The sequence below is a fragment of the Daktulosphaira vitifoliae genome, unplaced genomic scaffold, assembly GCF_025091365.1.
Source record: "Daktulosphaira vitifoliae isolate Bord-2020 unplaced genomic scaffold, ASM2509136v1 Scaffold_1, whole genome shotgun sequence".
Classification (NCBI taxonomy): Eukaryota; Metazoa; Arthropoda; class Insecta; order Hemiptera; family Phylloxeridae; genus Daktulosphaira; species Daktulosphaira vitifoliae.
The window spans coordinates 17226786-17243607 of NW_026099572.1; the positions used below are offsets into that span (position 1 = coordinate 17226786).

The following is a 16822-nucleotide window of genomic DNA, read 5'->3' on the forward strand; positions in this document are numbered from 1 at the left end:
TAGTCTGGTGGACCAGAATAGCACTCGTTACAGCTAGGAAAGAACTTAGTCGCATACAGAGAATGGCTACCATAGCCATCACTGGAGCATTAAGAACTGCACCAATGGTCGCATTAAAGGCGCTAATCGAATTACCTCCTCTGCATCTAGAGATTAAAGCTCACGCCAAAGGCACAGTACTAAGATTCCACAACTTAGGTATGTGGACTTTGGAGAGTGATACAACAGAACATGGCAAAATATTAAAAAAGATAGACCAGTGCTTTTTGGAATACCCCTTGGACTATAACAAAACGGTTTTTAAGAATAAAAATCCCTACAAATTGGAAATCAATACACATAGAGAATGGAATATTAACCACCCGATTGAGAAAGGGATTTGTAATATATACAGATAGATCCAAAAAATCAGGAAAGGTAGGTACTGGCATTTGAGGTCTAAAACTTTGAATAAATGTTAGTATGTCAATGGGCACAACAGCCTCTGTTTTCCAAGCAGAGGTGATGACAATACTAGTAGGGGCTCAGAAACTGATGGTATACAATAAAAGAAAGATAACTATCTTAAGTGAAAGTCAACTGGCACTGAAAGCATTCCATATGATCAATGAGTGAATTGAAAGCTTATCTTCGAATGCAGGTAAACTGTAAAATCACTATAATTATATATAGCAATTAAATGTAGTATGAAAATAATACTTAATAATTTAATATTGTATTATTTTGTTACTTCTATGGCAGACATGTATAAAAATTCAAAGGTTTGATGTAATACTTTAAAAAAAATAATTTTTTTACTTATGAATTAATTAGTCTACAAGGAACTTTCATTGTAATCAAAAATATACTTTTCTAAATTAATTTTTTGCACTGTTTTCATATCTGAAATCAGACTTTTCCTATCATTAAGTTTTGTTATTATTACTAATTGTGCAGGTTTCTAACAGTTAACTTTTAATTACAAAACATAAGATATACAAAATCAAAATATAATATAACAATGTAACACAATATAGATTAAGCCCTAACTAGACGTTTTTTAGTTAATACATATTACTTTTTATACATTCTTATTCCCCATTGTTAACTTGCTTACCCTGCATTTTCCCTTTATATGACATTATTATTTCATTTAAGAATTAAAAATTGCTTACTAGTGTTAAAAACTTATACTAAACTAATATCGAAGTTATTTCATACCTTCCTAATTATTTACTACAAGATTTATCTTCAGTGATGACTATAGTGTCGTCATCAAACATAGCTAGTTGCGAATTTGTTGGTATTGGGATGTTATGGCAGTATAGGTTATCCTCGAATGCAGATAAACTGTAGAATCTCTATAGAGGTACAACAAACTTACATTAGCGTTAGTACCAGGACACAACGGTGTCACTGGAAATGAAAATGCTGACTTTCTAGCGACAAAAGGAGCAAAGAACACCTTATGTTGGACCAGAACCAGTAGTAAGACTCACTAAGCAATCGCTCAAAGCGCTACCCAAGAATTGGTGCAGATAACACAGGAAACTCAGGAAGTACTTGGTAATACTTAAACTATCTAAAATGTTTATTAAGACTCCCAGTCTACTGCTGGGTGATCTTAATAGCATGACCAGACTCCAAATAAGCACTTTGATACGAGTGCATAGGCATTATGTCCACCTTACTAATAACTAAATCTAAATCTTTAACTACATAAGAAACTTGATTTCAAAAGTGCCACAAAATAAAATGGTTTTACATATAATGTTATCAATTTAATGCATAACTTAGAACTGTGGTCGTGATTAGTTAATAAATACATTTTTTGCGTAATATAAAACTTTTTTTGTATACTTAATAACTGAAATAAATTCATTTACTTTAAGTTTAATTTTACTCATAAAACTCAATGCTTTATAAACTGTGAGTGCATGGTCTATTTATTTGAAATGATAGGATTGTCCCAAGATAAATTAAAAACCATAGTATAAACTAATATTACTATTAGGAATACTTAGCTGTATTGCCGACATTCTTATTTTTTACTTTTTTTAGTATTTTAAATGACTTTCTATGAATAAATGACTGTTTTTGTTTCAGAATTCATTTTAAAATTCTATCTATATTTATTAAATAGCATATTTCATTTAACCATAAGTTCATTAGCCAATATTTATGCTTTTTTAAAATAAGTTTTTTTTTTTAAGCTATACATATTGTATTTTTTCAGTTTTATTTCATACTCTTTAGAAGCTATTTTATTGTATAGTAATGTATGGTATAGAATGTATGAAGTTAATACACAGTACACTCAACCATCAATCGAAAATCGATGCCGTCACAGTTTCACACTCTGCAATAGAATAATAGAAAAATTTAATTTAAATAAGTACTATTTTATACACAAAAGAGAACATAATTAACATGTGGTAACAGCGACGCCGTACAAATATTAAGTCTACTCTAAATGTCGTCAAAAAGAACACAATATCTTATGTTCTAGTACATACAAAATGTACACACAAGCACTTAATTTGCAGATAAGTCAATTTATACACAGAAATTTCTCAATCGAGGCTATTGTGTTACACTCTGCAATGAAGGGATCGTAAAATTTAATTAAATTTAATACTATTTTACGAAAAAGAGAACATGGTTCGCACAAGATAATAGCTTGTGCATAACCGAACAAATACCTAATCTATATTTGATAACGTCGGAAAGAACACAATACTGGTGACAGTCATAGAATGGGTAATACGGTCTTCAGTGCTGCCATCAATATACGAGAAACAAAATAACTAAAAATATCGAATACAATATATTTTTGTCTAAAAAATATTGAACATTTTACTTATATATTCGCCATTATTCAACTCAATTTTTAAAAATTATAAAAGAATAATCTACATATAATGCCCGATCTATTGATTATATATACGGAATCAATCTGTCTATTTATTAGCTCCAACAGCCAGTTTGAAGATGTGTAAATTCACACGTATTCAATAGGCAATTGACTTTACATTTTTACCAACTTTATCTGTACGTGATATTTTAAATAATAGTTTACTCTCATATGAATTATTCTGTCAAAGTTGACAACTACAGGTAAATTTCCCTAAAACTTGGAAAATTATTGATATTATTAAGAGAGAATTTTATTACTTGACTTCCTTTATTTTACTAAATTTAAATCAATTCCTATTTCCTTAATTTACCTTGATAATTACTTTTATGATTTATAAGTATAATCATTGGCGTAGTTTAAGGGATCTTTATCGATAAAATATTTATATTTTTAATAAGGCTTAAAAATATTCAACGAGTTTTAGATTTTAATTTTTTTTTATTATTATAAAAGTCTATTTAATAATCCGTACATTTTTCAAAAAGTTATAGCAATTTAAGTTGAAAATATAAAATCGAAAACTTTAAAACAAATATACAATGATTTTGAATTAGGGCGACCATTTGCATATAGAGCTTGCAATATGTAATATAATCTTAAATTTAACATATGTGGGAAAGCTTGGAGTATTTACGGAATATTTTCATAAGTTGAAAAGGTTAACTTATCATGCAATTTTAAATTCCCCTGAACACGGGTCATGGGTCAGATTTTCAAAGAAATATACCTAAAGAAAAGGAAATACTTAAGATATTCATAAAAAAATTGTTTTGATTCGTCTATTTTTCAAAAAGTTAAGGTAGTTTTAAATTAAAAATTACTGATTTTTTAAATTGTAATTTTATAGAAATTTCATAATTTATGAGGAAAGATGGAAATTTTTTCAATAATGTCTTCAATTAGGTACACAATTTGTAATTTTTGACATATTGTTTATAATAATCTGTCCAGTAAGAACTGAGAATAAGTGGTTACAGACAAAAAATAATAATAATAAATATTGATGACAGAATCACCACTGTGCAGAAAATGTGGAACAGAAGAGGAAGATTTATCTCACATTAAGAACTTGGGAAAATATTTTTCTGAAAAGATATTTAATTTCGCCAGAGAAACGGGACTCTTAGAACATACATAAGAGTGGCTTAGTATGACATTATATATATATTATACAAAAACACTTTATATATATTTATTGTGTTAGGTGTAATTGTTTGAATACCTATCACCATAAAACAATACTTTGGTGAAACACTTAGGTGCACAAAATGGACCTACAGGTTTGAGTGCATGGGCAATTGTTGCCCACTTCTCTAACAACTAAAAATCAGATCAATTTAAAAATAATATTAAAATATTTAATTAGAATTTTAAAAAGTGACTAAGCGTATATATACTAAAACATGATTGAATACAATGGAATGATACAATTAATATTTTTTGAATAACTCATATCTATAAAATTTTGAATTAAAACTAAACTAAAATAATAATTTAATGGTACAACCATTTCTATAAACAAAAAAATTCAATAATTACAAATTGCCTCCGCAACAATGATAATAGATGAAGATTTACTATAATAGAGTTATATATTTTTTTCTAAATCCCAATTGAAAATTAAAATAAACAATTTAATAAATATACAAGTTCAGTTTATTGTTTATATTTTTAATAAATCTTCAAGCTTTTCCAGTAAGAGCTGTGGTTGGTTTGTTTCGGTCATTTGTGGTATTTTGTTCTTTTTCCAGTTGACGTCCAAGGTATTCCCTATAAATTTAAATAAAAATTTGGTGTTATAATAATATTGTACAACATTTCTTAAAAAAATAAATAATAGAATGAACTGAAGTATAAATAAATGATCGGAGTAGTTATTATTGTTATTTTTTGGGAAGAAATATAATGCATTTATATTCTTATTAATATTTAAATTTAACAGCTAAATGTAAGCTGATATTTTTTCATTATATTTAAATAAAAATTAAGTTAAAATTTAAATTATTGGTAAGTAATTATTTAATCATAGAAATAGGCAACAATGTAACTTTACTCTTCATCTATATTTATTTTAAATATTTTTATTAAAAAAATCAATTTTTTTTTTTATTAATTTATATTTCAATTTTAAAAATATTGGGAGAAGTGATTTACTTACCAATTATGAACCATAAGTTTTTGTACAGCTAATAGTGCCTCATAACGTACATTTGCATCATCATGAGACAACAATTGCATTACAAGTTGTTTACCACCAAGTTGTTCAATAATGCTAAAACAACAGTGATAATTAAGTATTTATAATATTTAAACGTTTAATTAATTTTTAATTCAGATAAAACTATTGAAAACTTTTATTACTAGACATTACTAATAACATAGATTAAAAAAAAATAATTAAAATTTTTATTTCATTTTTTTCTGACATAATTATTTAATTTAAACCGTTCAATCAAATAATTTTTTTTTATTAAATTCTCTTAACTAACAATTTTTTTATGAGAGAGGATGGGAATAATTTTCATACAACAATTTATTTTTAATAATAATTATATAGATACTTTATATATTTAAGTTGTTTTTTTCCCATTGAAAAACTTCATTATGCAGTTTTTTTTTTAAATTAATCAATTGATCACAATATGTTTAATCACTTCCTTTTAAAATAGAATACTTACTGTTTGCCTCGAGGATAGTGTCGAACATATTCTCCAACATCAAAGCTAGCAACACTTAAAACTAATGGATCTCGACTAGTTTCCAATAAATGAACCAAAATACGTAGAAGTTCATAATTTCGTTCATTTAAACGTGAAGCATTTTCACGCCAAAATTGGGCTGATCTATGAACAGGACTCCATTCCAAACGGCCAGATTTCACTTCAGTAGCATATTCATCAAAAGAACTGTTTTTTAAATAAAAAATATATAAATAAAAAATCCCAGCACTTAGAACATGGCATAATAGCAATACAGCTTTGCTGAGACAAGTATAAGCTAATATCTGATAATGATTAACATCAATATCGTATAATGCATTGAAACGAAAATGTTCATTTAAAAATATCTCCAGATTTTAAGATGCATGTTTTTTTAATTCATTATAATAATTAAAAAAAATTAAAATTTCACATAGAAAACAATTCTTTTAATCATAAATTATTGCTTGTTGCAAGTTAGTAGGTTGTAAGATTAATTTCCAATTTTTTAGACAGAATACATTTTTTTTTATACAATTTTTAAATATGTTTGAACCTTTCTCGTGCTCAGATTAGTATATTAGTGGAAAGACAATTTACTATTATATTGCCCATCAACATTTTTAAATGATCTGGTATCATTTAAAAATATAGTAAATAGAAATTGTCAAAAAAAAAATCAAAATCTGCCAGATTTAACATTATTTATTATTTGATATATTTTCAACTATAAAAAACCCAGCACAGTGGGGTCGCGCCACAGTAGAGATGTAATATAGTTGGGTCAAGTATAATGATATCTGACAGTGATTAAAATCACTATCATAAAAAACTCTTTGATGCAAATCTGTAGTGTTTAATTTTAAAAAATTGATAGATTATTCCAAAAGCTACATGATCTCCTACTTCCTTATTTATATTCTGATTACAAGTTTTATGATTTATAAGTGTAACATATGAATAAATAAATAAATATCTATATATATTTATAATAGCAGTAGGACCAGATGAAGTGCCAGTAGAAGTATGGAAAATATTAGGCAGTGTTGACATAAGGTGGTTGAAGGAAATTTTAAATTAAATCTTATTAAAAGGGAAAATTCCAAATGTATGGAGGAATAGTATTGTGGTGCCGATATTTAAAGGTAAAGGTGACATACAGTAGTGTGGAAATTATAGAGGCATAAAGCTTATGAGTCATAGAATGAAAATTTGGGAAAAGGTAATAGATAAGAGAATAAGGAATGAGACATCAGTATCTAAAAACCAGTTTGGATTTATGTCTGGTAAGTCAACAATGGAGCCTGTGTTTTGTGTGAGGCAACTAAGAGAAAAGTTTAGGGAAAAGAACAAAAACTGTGTATGGTATTTATAGATTTGGAGAAAGCGTATGATGGAGTACCGAGAGAGGTTTTAAAGTGGACATTAATGAGAAAAGGAGTCACGAAAAGGTACATTAATATAATAGAAGATATGTATGATGGCACTTGTACCAGGGTAAAAAGCATAGGAGGAGTATCAGAAGGTTTTCGGATAAGAGTAGGAGTGCGCCAAGGTTCTGCTTTAAGCCCTTATTTATTCTCTATAGTGATGGATGAAATTACTAGAGAAATACATGGAGAGGTGCCGTAGTGCATGTTGTTTGCTGATGATATAGTGTTAATAGGAGAAAATAAATCAAAAGCTAGAAGTGTGGAGATCAGCTCTTGAAGAAAAGGGTTTAAGAATAGGTATAAGTAAGACAGGGTATATAGAGTACAAGTTTGACAAAGGAGAACACGAGGTAGGTGAAATAGTGTTGGGCGGTTGATAAAAAAGTAGAGCATAGAATGAGAGTAGCAGAGATGAGAATGCTTAGTTGGATGAGTGGAGTGACTAGAGAAGATAGAATAAGGAACTAGCATATAAGAGGGAGTATAGGTGTAGCGTTAATCATGGATAAGATGAGAGAAAATAGACTAAGATGGTTTGGTCAAGTTATGAGGAGAGAAGAATCGGAAGCTGTAAGAACAGTTATAGAAATGAATGTTGAAGAAGAAGAGGTAGAGGAATACCAAAAAAGAGATTAATGGATACTATTGAATGTGATATGAGGACAGCTGATGTGAACATAGATGATGTGGGTGATTGTGTCAAGTGGATGTTTAGGATAAGGGTGGCCAACCCCAAGTAATTGGGATTATGGCGAGGAAGAAGAAGATATTTATAATATATAAATATATAAAGGGAAATAGCGTTATTTAAAAAAAAAATATGTCGAATGAAAAAGGTATATATATATTATTTCTCATAAAAAAATTGTATTGATCCATACATTTTTCAAGAAGTTATAGCATTTTAAAGTTAAAAATGTAAAATAACATTTAAAATCGAGGATTTAACACAAAAATAGCACACGGTAACTATTTTCATCGTGATGAAAAATAAAGTCCGAAATTTTTAACACTTTCAAAAGTTAAGTTGAAAAAATTAATTTTTTGTGAAAAAGTTGTTATTTTAAATCCCCCCCTGTGGGCAGGTAAAAAGTCAGATTTATAAAAAAAATATACCAAATGATAGGTAATGATATCATGCATCTATAAAAAAAAAGAATTATATTGATATGTTTATTTTTAAAAAAGTTACGGCAGTTTTTAGTAAAAAAAATTGAAAAAATTTCGAAAATTAGCCATTTTTAAATTTGTAATTTTTTTGGAGGTTTCCCCCATTTACGGGAAACGAGGGAATTTTTTTCAATTTTTGAGGGTAATATCTTTGACTAGATACGATTTGTGATCTTTTGACGTATCGTTGAAAGAAATCGGTTCAGTGAGAGCTGAGAAAAAGTGGTAACAGACATAAAAAAAAATCACATCATAGTATAATTAATACTTTCTTAGCTTCGTATAATACGAATAATGATGGACCAGTAGAACGTTTCATTACTTTTATTCATGTTACAAGTCATACTGGTGCAATTCATTTGTCTTAATTTTTTTACCTACTTTAAAATAACCATTCTTCTAAGTTTATTGGACATATTATATATTAATAAATTCAAAAAATTAATTACATTTCAAATAAGCCCATTTACAAAATGACACAATATGAAACTTCATTTTTATGGTTATTTTATGAAATAGGTTTGTGTTTCACTTATTATATTTTCTAGATATCCAAAAAAAATAATATTTAAAAATAACCTTCCTGATTTAAAACCAAATAATTTAATTTAAAATAATTTGTTTTATTATTTTAAATGTAAATCAATTGCTCAAATCAAAATATCTTTTTTTTTTTTTTACATTACATTATTAATAATATTTACCTTAAATCTTGAACAGATGCCTGAAGTCTTTCATTCAAAAATTGAATATCTTCAACTATATCTTCATCATCAAATTTTCTTTGTTCTAGAATACTAAGTTGTTTTAGTACTTTGCTTTGGACCATAGCAATACAATGTTCTTTTGAAATAGTACCATCTTCTGGTTTTTCAATTAAGTTCTAAACAAATAATTAAAAAATAATATTTAAAACTTCTATAAATTGAAGAATTCATTGTATTAATTACTCTGAAAACTGCTAGAATAATTCTAGTCACTTTTTCTTTGACTGAATCACTCAAAATATCAGCTAAAATTGGAATGATATTAAACCTATAAATTAAAATTGTATCATCACTTCAGAAAACTATGAATGATATTTCATTATTTAATATAATTTCTATTGCAGACATTCAATTGAAAAAATAATGGAATTATTTTACACTAATATATAATTTATATTAATATAGTTTTTTTTTATTAAAGAAATAAAATAATGATCAAATTTCAACAAGATAAAATAAAAGAATCGTTAAATCATTAATACTTGTTCATGCGTTCAGCCAAACGTGGATTAAATGTCATCACCCAAACACAAAATATCAATTGATATTGTATTTGAAAGTTTACACGTCCTGATAATATTCTTAGAAGTATAGAAATACCATCAACTGAAATAAATGCAGTTCTATACTCATCACGGCGTAATAACATTTGTAAACAACGAGCAACAGACTGCATATAATCATTATTCTAAAACAATAAATAATAATTAGTATTCCTACACATAAGTAATTTCATAGAATAAACTTTTTTTACATACTGTTGCTAATAACTGTCCTTTAATCCAATTTAAATAAAATTGCAGATCAGTTTCATTGATGAAATCAATTGAATAACATGCAAATTTAGCAATAATACGAGCAGACATATTATTTATAAAACCATCTGAAGCATTCAAAAGGTTCAAAAAATTTCCACAAACAGGTTCATTTTTCTTTACAGCATAATCATTAAATAATTCTACACGAGAACAATCTTCCTAAGAGAAAATTGTGTTATAAAGTATGTATGTAGAAATAAAATTATGCTTTTGATAAACCTAATTTATTTTTGAGGATCATGTATTTTGGAAAATACTGTTAAGATATTATACTTAAAATTGTGAGGTAATGAAAACAAATGAATATGTTTTGATTAATGTATACAATTAATAAGGTTTGTCAACATTTTATATTTAAAAATCAATGTCACTAAAAACCCTAATATTTATGATGTTAGATTATAGAAAAAAAAAAGTATTAAATTAAATCTAAATATTTTTAAATTTAAATTTTAAAAGTCAAACTTCAAATTTGTATAAATTGTTAATAATTTTTAATAAGTTACTTTTTATTATGCTAAAAATAATGTGTTTTGAATGAAAGGGGTATAAGTGATTTTTTTTTTTTAATTATGGAATAACTGAAATTAAAATGTTGATTACATAATAAAACTATGTAAAAATTCATGATTTCTCATAATATTTCAGGTAAAATGTTTAGTCCGTCTACATACCCACTATACAGGGTGTTCAGTAAGTCAGGAAACGGGTTTCTATTGTTCTCATTGTTTGTAACAATGAGAACAATAGAAACCCGTTTCCTGACTTACTGAACACCCTGTATATTTACTTTAGTTTCACTATATACCTATTTATACCATAAGTACCCTGTTTTAAATAATCTAATATATAAAATTGAACAAACTTGGAGTTTTTAAATACAATATGATATTTTAGGAAAATTTTTACATAAGAACCTTATTTCAATAAATTATAAACCCATAAGATTAAGTATATATTAGTATAGAGTATACAATACAAATAATTTATTGTAATTATTTTGTAATTAACAAAATCTAAAATACAAATTTTTATAATTTTATACAATTAAAATTTAGTGTCATAAAAAAATTAACTTTATCTTTATTTTTTGACGATTCTAATAAATATAAAGAAATGTATGTATACTAAAACAAAACCCAACCATAATATAACTAAAAATATATAATTTAATTTATACTTACTGTCAGCAAATCATCAATTAATACAAGTACATATTGTATAGTTGACTCTTTTGAAACATTTTCTAACAAACGAAAGAATGCTTCAGCTGCCTTATCTCGATTATTAATTAATATTTGTCCTCTTTCATTTCTCTCAGCATCATATGCACTTATGAAGTCATAAACTTCTTGCGAAATCATCTGGGACCTATGAAAATGAATATAAGAATTTTTATTACAATGTAAGCTAGTTTTGAAAATGTTTACTTTAAATAAGACAACCAATTCAATTTTAGATTTCTTATTTCTGCAGCTTGTTGTTGTAAAACACTAGTAGCAGCAAACATATCTATTAAATTAAACATTATTAAACTATATATTATAATGATTTTAAGTTAAAAAGAATTACTAAGATTCGGTACACGCCCTTTTTAGAACTTTTTATATGAATCATTATTTACGTACCTATGTTTTCTTCTGGAAATGGCGGTAATAATTCAGTGACATTTTCTTTTTTGGCCATTTTTGTACTCTACTCAAAATAATTAACAATTATTTAATAGAAGATTAAGTTTTATGAAATAGTGATCAAAATTTTTCTCTACAAAATTATATATTTAGTCAGAAGACTTATCGCTTTTACAAATGTATCACTGTTAATGAAAATTTTTGCAGTGCTACCAAAACATAAACAGCAAAATTTCTTTTATAGTAATTATCAACGAAATATCATTACTGGTCAGAATACATGTTTATGTATATAGAATATATTTTTTGTTATGAATTTTTAAAAAATATTATTCTCAAGAAATCAATTTTATTGTACAACTTTTAATTAATTTAGCCAGTTTAGTGCTAACATAAAAATTTAAATGTTATATATTATATTTTCTTAGAGCAAACGAAAATTATTATTATTATAATAGAAAATAGGTTAACCTGGGGCTGGAAGTAGGGATTCGGGGACACGATTACCTAAAGATGGAAAATATCGCTATAATACAGAAAAACTCTATCACTAGTAATAACTAGGCTAGTAAAATGTGAGATGGACCTCGAAGAGTTTGTTCTTTCACTTAAACAGAGCTTGGGTTAATCAAACGATATATTAACCTATTGTAGTAATTAGATGAGGAAGTATTGAATTACGTCGATTTTAGTATAATATAAGCTTTACAATAGTAGTAAGCAATTTTTGAACTCTTAAGCAATATAATAATTCCATATAAAAGGGAAATGTAGGGTAAGCAAATTAATAATGGTGGGAAAAAGAATATAAAAGGGAAACATGAAAAATATAGGGGGACGATACTGGGCGAGAGGAGACTGGACGTTTTTGTCGAGGAAACGTCGAGTTTTGTACGATTTAATTTTGTTTTGTGTTACATTTTTGATATTACTTTTTGACTTTGTGTTTGATACGTTTCTTAAATAAAATAGCTATTTTAAAACCTGGACTTAGAGCAAATATTTTATATTCACCGTGTTCTTAGAATTGTGTGTGTGCGTGCGGCTAGAGTCAAGGTTGGACTACTGGTCCTTTAGTCAATCTTAATAATTAGTGTACGAGCTGGCTAGTTTTTGGACTTAACCGTCCTTTAGTGGGTATAGTAAAAAGTAGTTGTGCTGGTGGCTGACAAGGAGCCACCCTTCAGTCTGCTACTTTTGAGCTATACTGTGCTGACGGGTCTAAACTCTACCCCTTTAGTAGTCCACTAATTAGAGGAATTGGGGCTGATCAGTTTATCCAACGGGAGGACTCGAGAAGAGCTCGAACGACGAACTCGTCGTCAATATATATATATATAAACATTAATTAATTTGTGTTAAACTTTTGTGTCTACGTTGGGGCACTACCAACATACGACACTATATTATGAAGTTTGATATAAACAGTACTGTAACATATTTAATACTTTTTTAATTTTTATGGTATTCTGAAATCTTAAAAAAATATGTTTTGATATTTTATTGTGTTTCTATTTTATATTTAATTACCGTTAACTATTAATTTGCTACATATCTGGTCAATCAATACCAAATTAAAAAAAAAATTGTTGAACGTTTTTTTATCATCGTTCGAGTAGAAAATATTGCTTAACCAGTATTTAGAAAAAAAAATTTAGAATAGAAATTATGTCAATTACAACTTTTAAAAGTTAATATTTAATAATTTACAATGGTTGGAAGGAACTAATTCTATGAACGAATTTATAAAAAAAAAAGTTCTACTGTCTATACGTATTTTTAAGTTTTGAACCCCTATATTGATTAAAAAAAATGTCAAATGAAAGAGGTTTATAAATAGTATTTACCATAAAAAAATTATATTGATCCATGTATTTTTCAAAAAGTTATAGTATTATAAAGTTAAAAATATAAAAAATAATTTTTTACAAAAATCGTATTTTAGCTTCAATACGAACAGAGCCGGATTAAGTACTTGGGGGCCGTAAGCAAATGATTCAGATGGGCCTAATTAATTACCTTATAAATATAAGTAACATTCTTCTTCTTATTTTCGTTCGTTGTAATTAATGATAAAGACGTTGACGAAAAACTTAGAAACTGTTGAAACTAATTTTTAAAATCATCAGGGAAATCTTTTGGATACCTTTTTAATAACTTTTCCATTTCTTCTTCTATGTCTTCAATTTTCATGTCCATTGAAATGTCTGATAATAACTTAAAATTATCCTTTACGTTAGTATAAGTGTTAATTCTATGTACTAAAGCACTATAAAGCTGATCAATTATTAAATAAAAAGTATTTATTTTAAATGATTCTTTTGAATTTAGTTCATTAAAACTACTCTCGTTTCTTTTAAATTTTGTTCTATGCGTAGATAATTTATAGTCTTCATTTTTAGCCCTTTTCATGCCATTACTTTCATATTCATCATATTGGTTTCTTATATTTTGAAGGACAATTTTAAGACTTTCAATTAAATTAATTGCAGTGTATAAATCAATTACACCACTTTGAATACTTTTACTACACTTATTAAATAGTTCGAGAATATTATGTCATAATTCACACATAATGGCAGTTTCTAAATAACCGAATACTGAGCTTAAACAAGATGCTTGGTGTCGAGTTGATTATTTTTGAAATGTATCATTTTGAATTTTTTTGAACGCTTCATTAATATTCTCGTAACTTATAAATAACGCTTTAACAGCCTCAGTATTTGCACTCCATCTAGTAACTGATTTAGATTTAGGAAGTGGAAAATTGTTTACTAAAGTTTTTTTTAAAATATCCCAGCGTTGGGTAGAGGCGGAAAAAAAATTGTAAACTTCTTGGACAAAACCAAAAAATGAAACTGCTTCAATACAACAATCTACAGCAGATTGTCGAACGAGATTCAGCGAATGTGCAATACACGGAATATAATCAATAAATGAATTGCACTTTTTTATTTCTGCTTGCATACCAGTATAAGTCCCACTCATGTTGCTAGCGTTGTCATAACTCTGCCCACGACAATTTTCTATGTTAATATCATTTTCTTTCAAAAAGTGAAGTAAACACAAAGCAAGATTTGCACCAGTATGACTTGTAACATGAATAAAAGTAATGAAACGTTCTACTGGTCCATCATTATTCGTATTATACGAAGCTAAGAAAGTATTAATTATACTTCCCACTGTACAATGTTACATACCATTGATGTTCTTAAAACGTTTCATGGGAACGTGTAACATCCCATACATTATTACTATGATATAAAGGCGATGTCCCTGAGCTTGTTAATAACCGTTTTTTTTCAACACTTATAATATATTTAAGGTTTGTTATTTATAAGCATTACTAGTATGTTTCCTTCAAACATTGTATACACATACCCTAGAAACATTGTGTGTATGTTTGATTGGGATATTACCGAAACATTTAAAGATTATGTCGTCGTAATATGCTAGATGTACATACAGTAAACAATTCTTAAATCTTTTAATAAAATGTTATAACTGTGATGTATATTAAAAAACAAAAATATAACATTAATGAGATATTTTATCCAGGCTTTAGTAGTTAGAACTTTTTTATCTTTTTTAGTACATTAAATACACCCTTAATTTGTATTAATTATGTTTATTGAAACAATAGGTGTTATTAATATATAAATAATAACTAAGACTAAATATATAACCACCACACAAAAACAACATCACTTGAAACATATTATATAATTGAACAAGTTAAAGAACTATAAAAATAATGTAAATTAAAAACAAAATAAAATATACCAGCAATAAACGTCGAAAATAAATATAACTATATTAAACCATGTATGTATGTCAATATTATACAAATTATTAAAATAGTATCACAATATATTGAAATTATATGAAACATTATAGTAGACTATTAAATCTAATAAATAGTACACATACTTATAAAATATAAAAATTATATACCTACTTAATTAGTAATAATAAATATATAATGAACTTTAAAAAAAATATATACAAAAATGAATGCATTTTGAATAATTAATAATTTATACCTAAGCTTGTGTTAATAAGTTAATTTAATAAGGTATTTCTGAAAGTGAATGATTTAAAGTTGATATAACTGCTTGTTCATTAGATATACGAATAAAAAAACATTTGTATTTTATATCAGAAATATGAATTGACAAATTATTAGTATTTATAGTATATAAGCCAAATATGGTAGATACAATAGGCTCAGTAAAAATTGGAGATGGATTTAAAAATTTTTGAACAATTAATATAAAAGATGATTCATTTTTTGGTTTAACAATGTGGTTAACCATAACAATGTCACTATTTTTTAATATTATATATTTATCACGTTCATTGCATGTATTAATAATTACTTTTAGATCTTTTAAAATTATTTTTTCATATAATTTATCATCTAAACTAAAGTAAGGAGTAGATGTGTTAATAATCTCTTTAAAAGTGACAATAGGATCAAGAATTATACTACTGGATATTAAATGTTTTTGTTTTTCAATAACTCTATTAGTTACTTCTGAAAGAGGATATTTGGCACTTTTTATTGATTTTTTTATGTATTGTAAATAATTTTCAAATTTAAAGCAACTAAAATTATCAAGACAGCCATGAATTTTAACATACATAGGAAGATGTAATAAGCTATGAACATTATAAGTCACAGAATGAGCCCCATACAAAGAAGAGTACTGAGAAACAAATTCATTCAGTAAGTTTTGAGCTAAATTATTTGAAGTTTGACATATATCAGGAGATATCAAAATTCTTACTGCACATACCAAGAGTTTAAAATGAGAATACTTTAATTTATTTAAATTTCCTTTTAAAACTATTAATCCTGAGTGTAGAACAAACATTCTTAATTCAGTAGCTTTATAGTATTCTATACTATCTAATTCTCTAGGCCGACGACTAAATTCAGATGGGACGTACAATCGTAGATTCATCAAATTATTAGATATTTTAACTTTATTTTCCTCAGCTAATCTAACGTCCTTCTTACCTTTAACCCAAAATTCTAACAAACGTTTTGTTACACCCAGGCAAACATTATGCATATAATCAAGACACACATCGTTAATTATATTTATAGGTAATAATTCAAGAGGGCTACTACCTTTATGATATTCTTCCTGTGTTTTAGAACGAAATGATTCATCTGTTCTAAGAGGCGATTCTATTTCTAAAAATGACATTCTATTATTTATGAACGAACCTTCCCGAGTACATGAAGTACATCCAAAATAAGCATTAAATGATTTCACATTAAGTACAAAGCTTTTAGCTGGAGAATCACAAATTACATGACCAACACCAAACTGATACAAATTTCCACCGATAGTTAAGCCATTATTTAATAATATTGAAAGATCTGTAATAAATGGATT

General features: G+C 26.7%; 1 protein-coding gene across 2 annotated transcripts; it reads right to left on the reverse strand.

The window, feature by feature from the left end:
* Positions 1 to 4456: 4456 nt before the first annotated feature.
* Positions 4457 to 11590, reverse strand: LOC126910469 (V-type proton ATPase subunit H). 2 transcript variants are annotated; one of them, XM_050693065.1, is made up of 10 exons: positions 11412 to 11589; positions 11214 to 11295; positions 10968 to 11154; positions 9724 to 9942; positions 9448 to 9653; positions 9149 to 9233; positions 8903 to 9081; positions 5575 to 5802; positions 5055 to 5168; positions 4457 to 4666 (listed from the first exon to the last, which is right to left on the reverse strand). In XM_050693065.1, the coding sequence occupies exons 1-10, from the start codon at positions 11467 to 11469 to the stop codon at positions 4579 to 4581; spliced, it is 1446 nt and encodes a 481-aa protein (XP_050549022.1). In that variant the 5' UTR covers positions 11470 to 11589; the 3' UTR covers positions 4457 to 4578. The 2 variants fall into 2 exon arrangements, with proteins under 2 accessions (XP_050549022.1, XP_050549023.1); XM_050693066.1 differs by lacking the exon at positions 5055 to 5168 and having other exon boundaries at positions 11412 to 11590.
* Positions 11591 to 16822: the final 5232 nt, after the last annotated feature.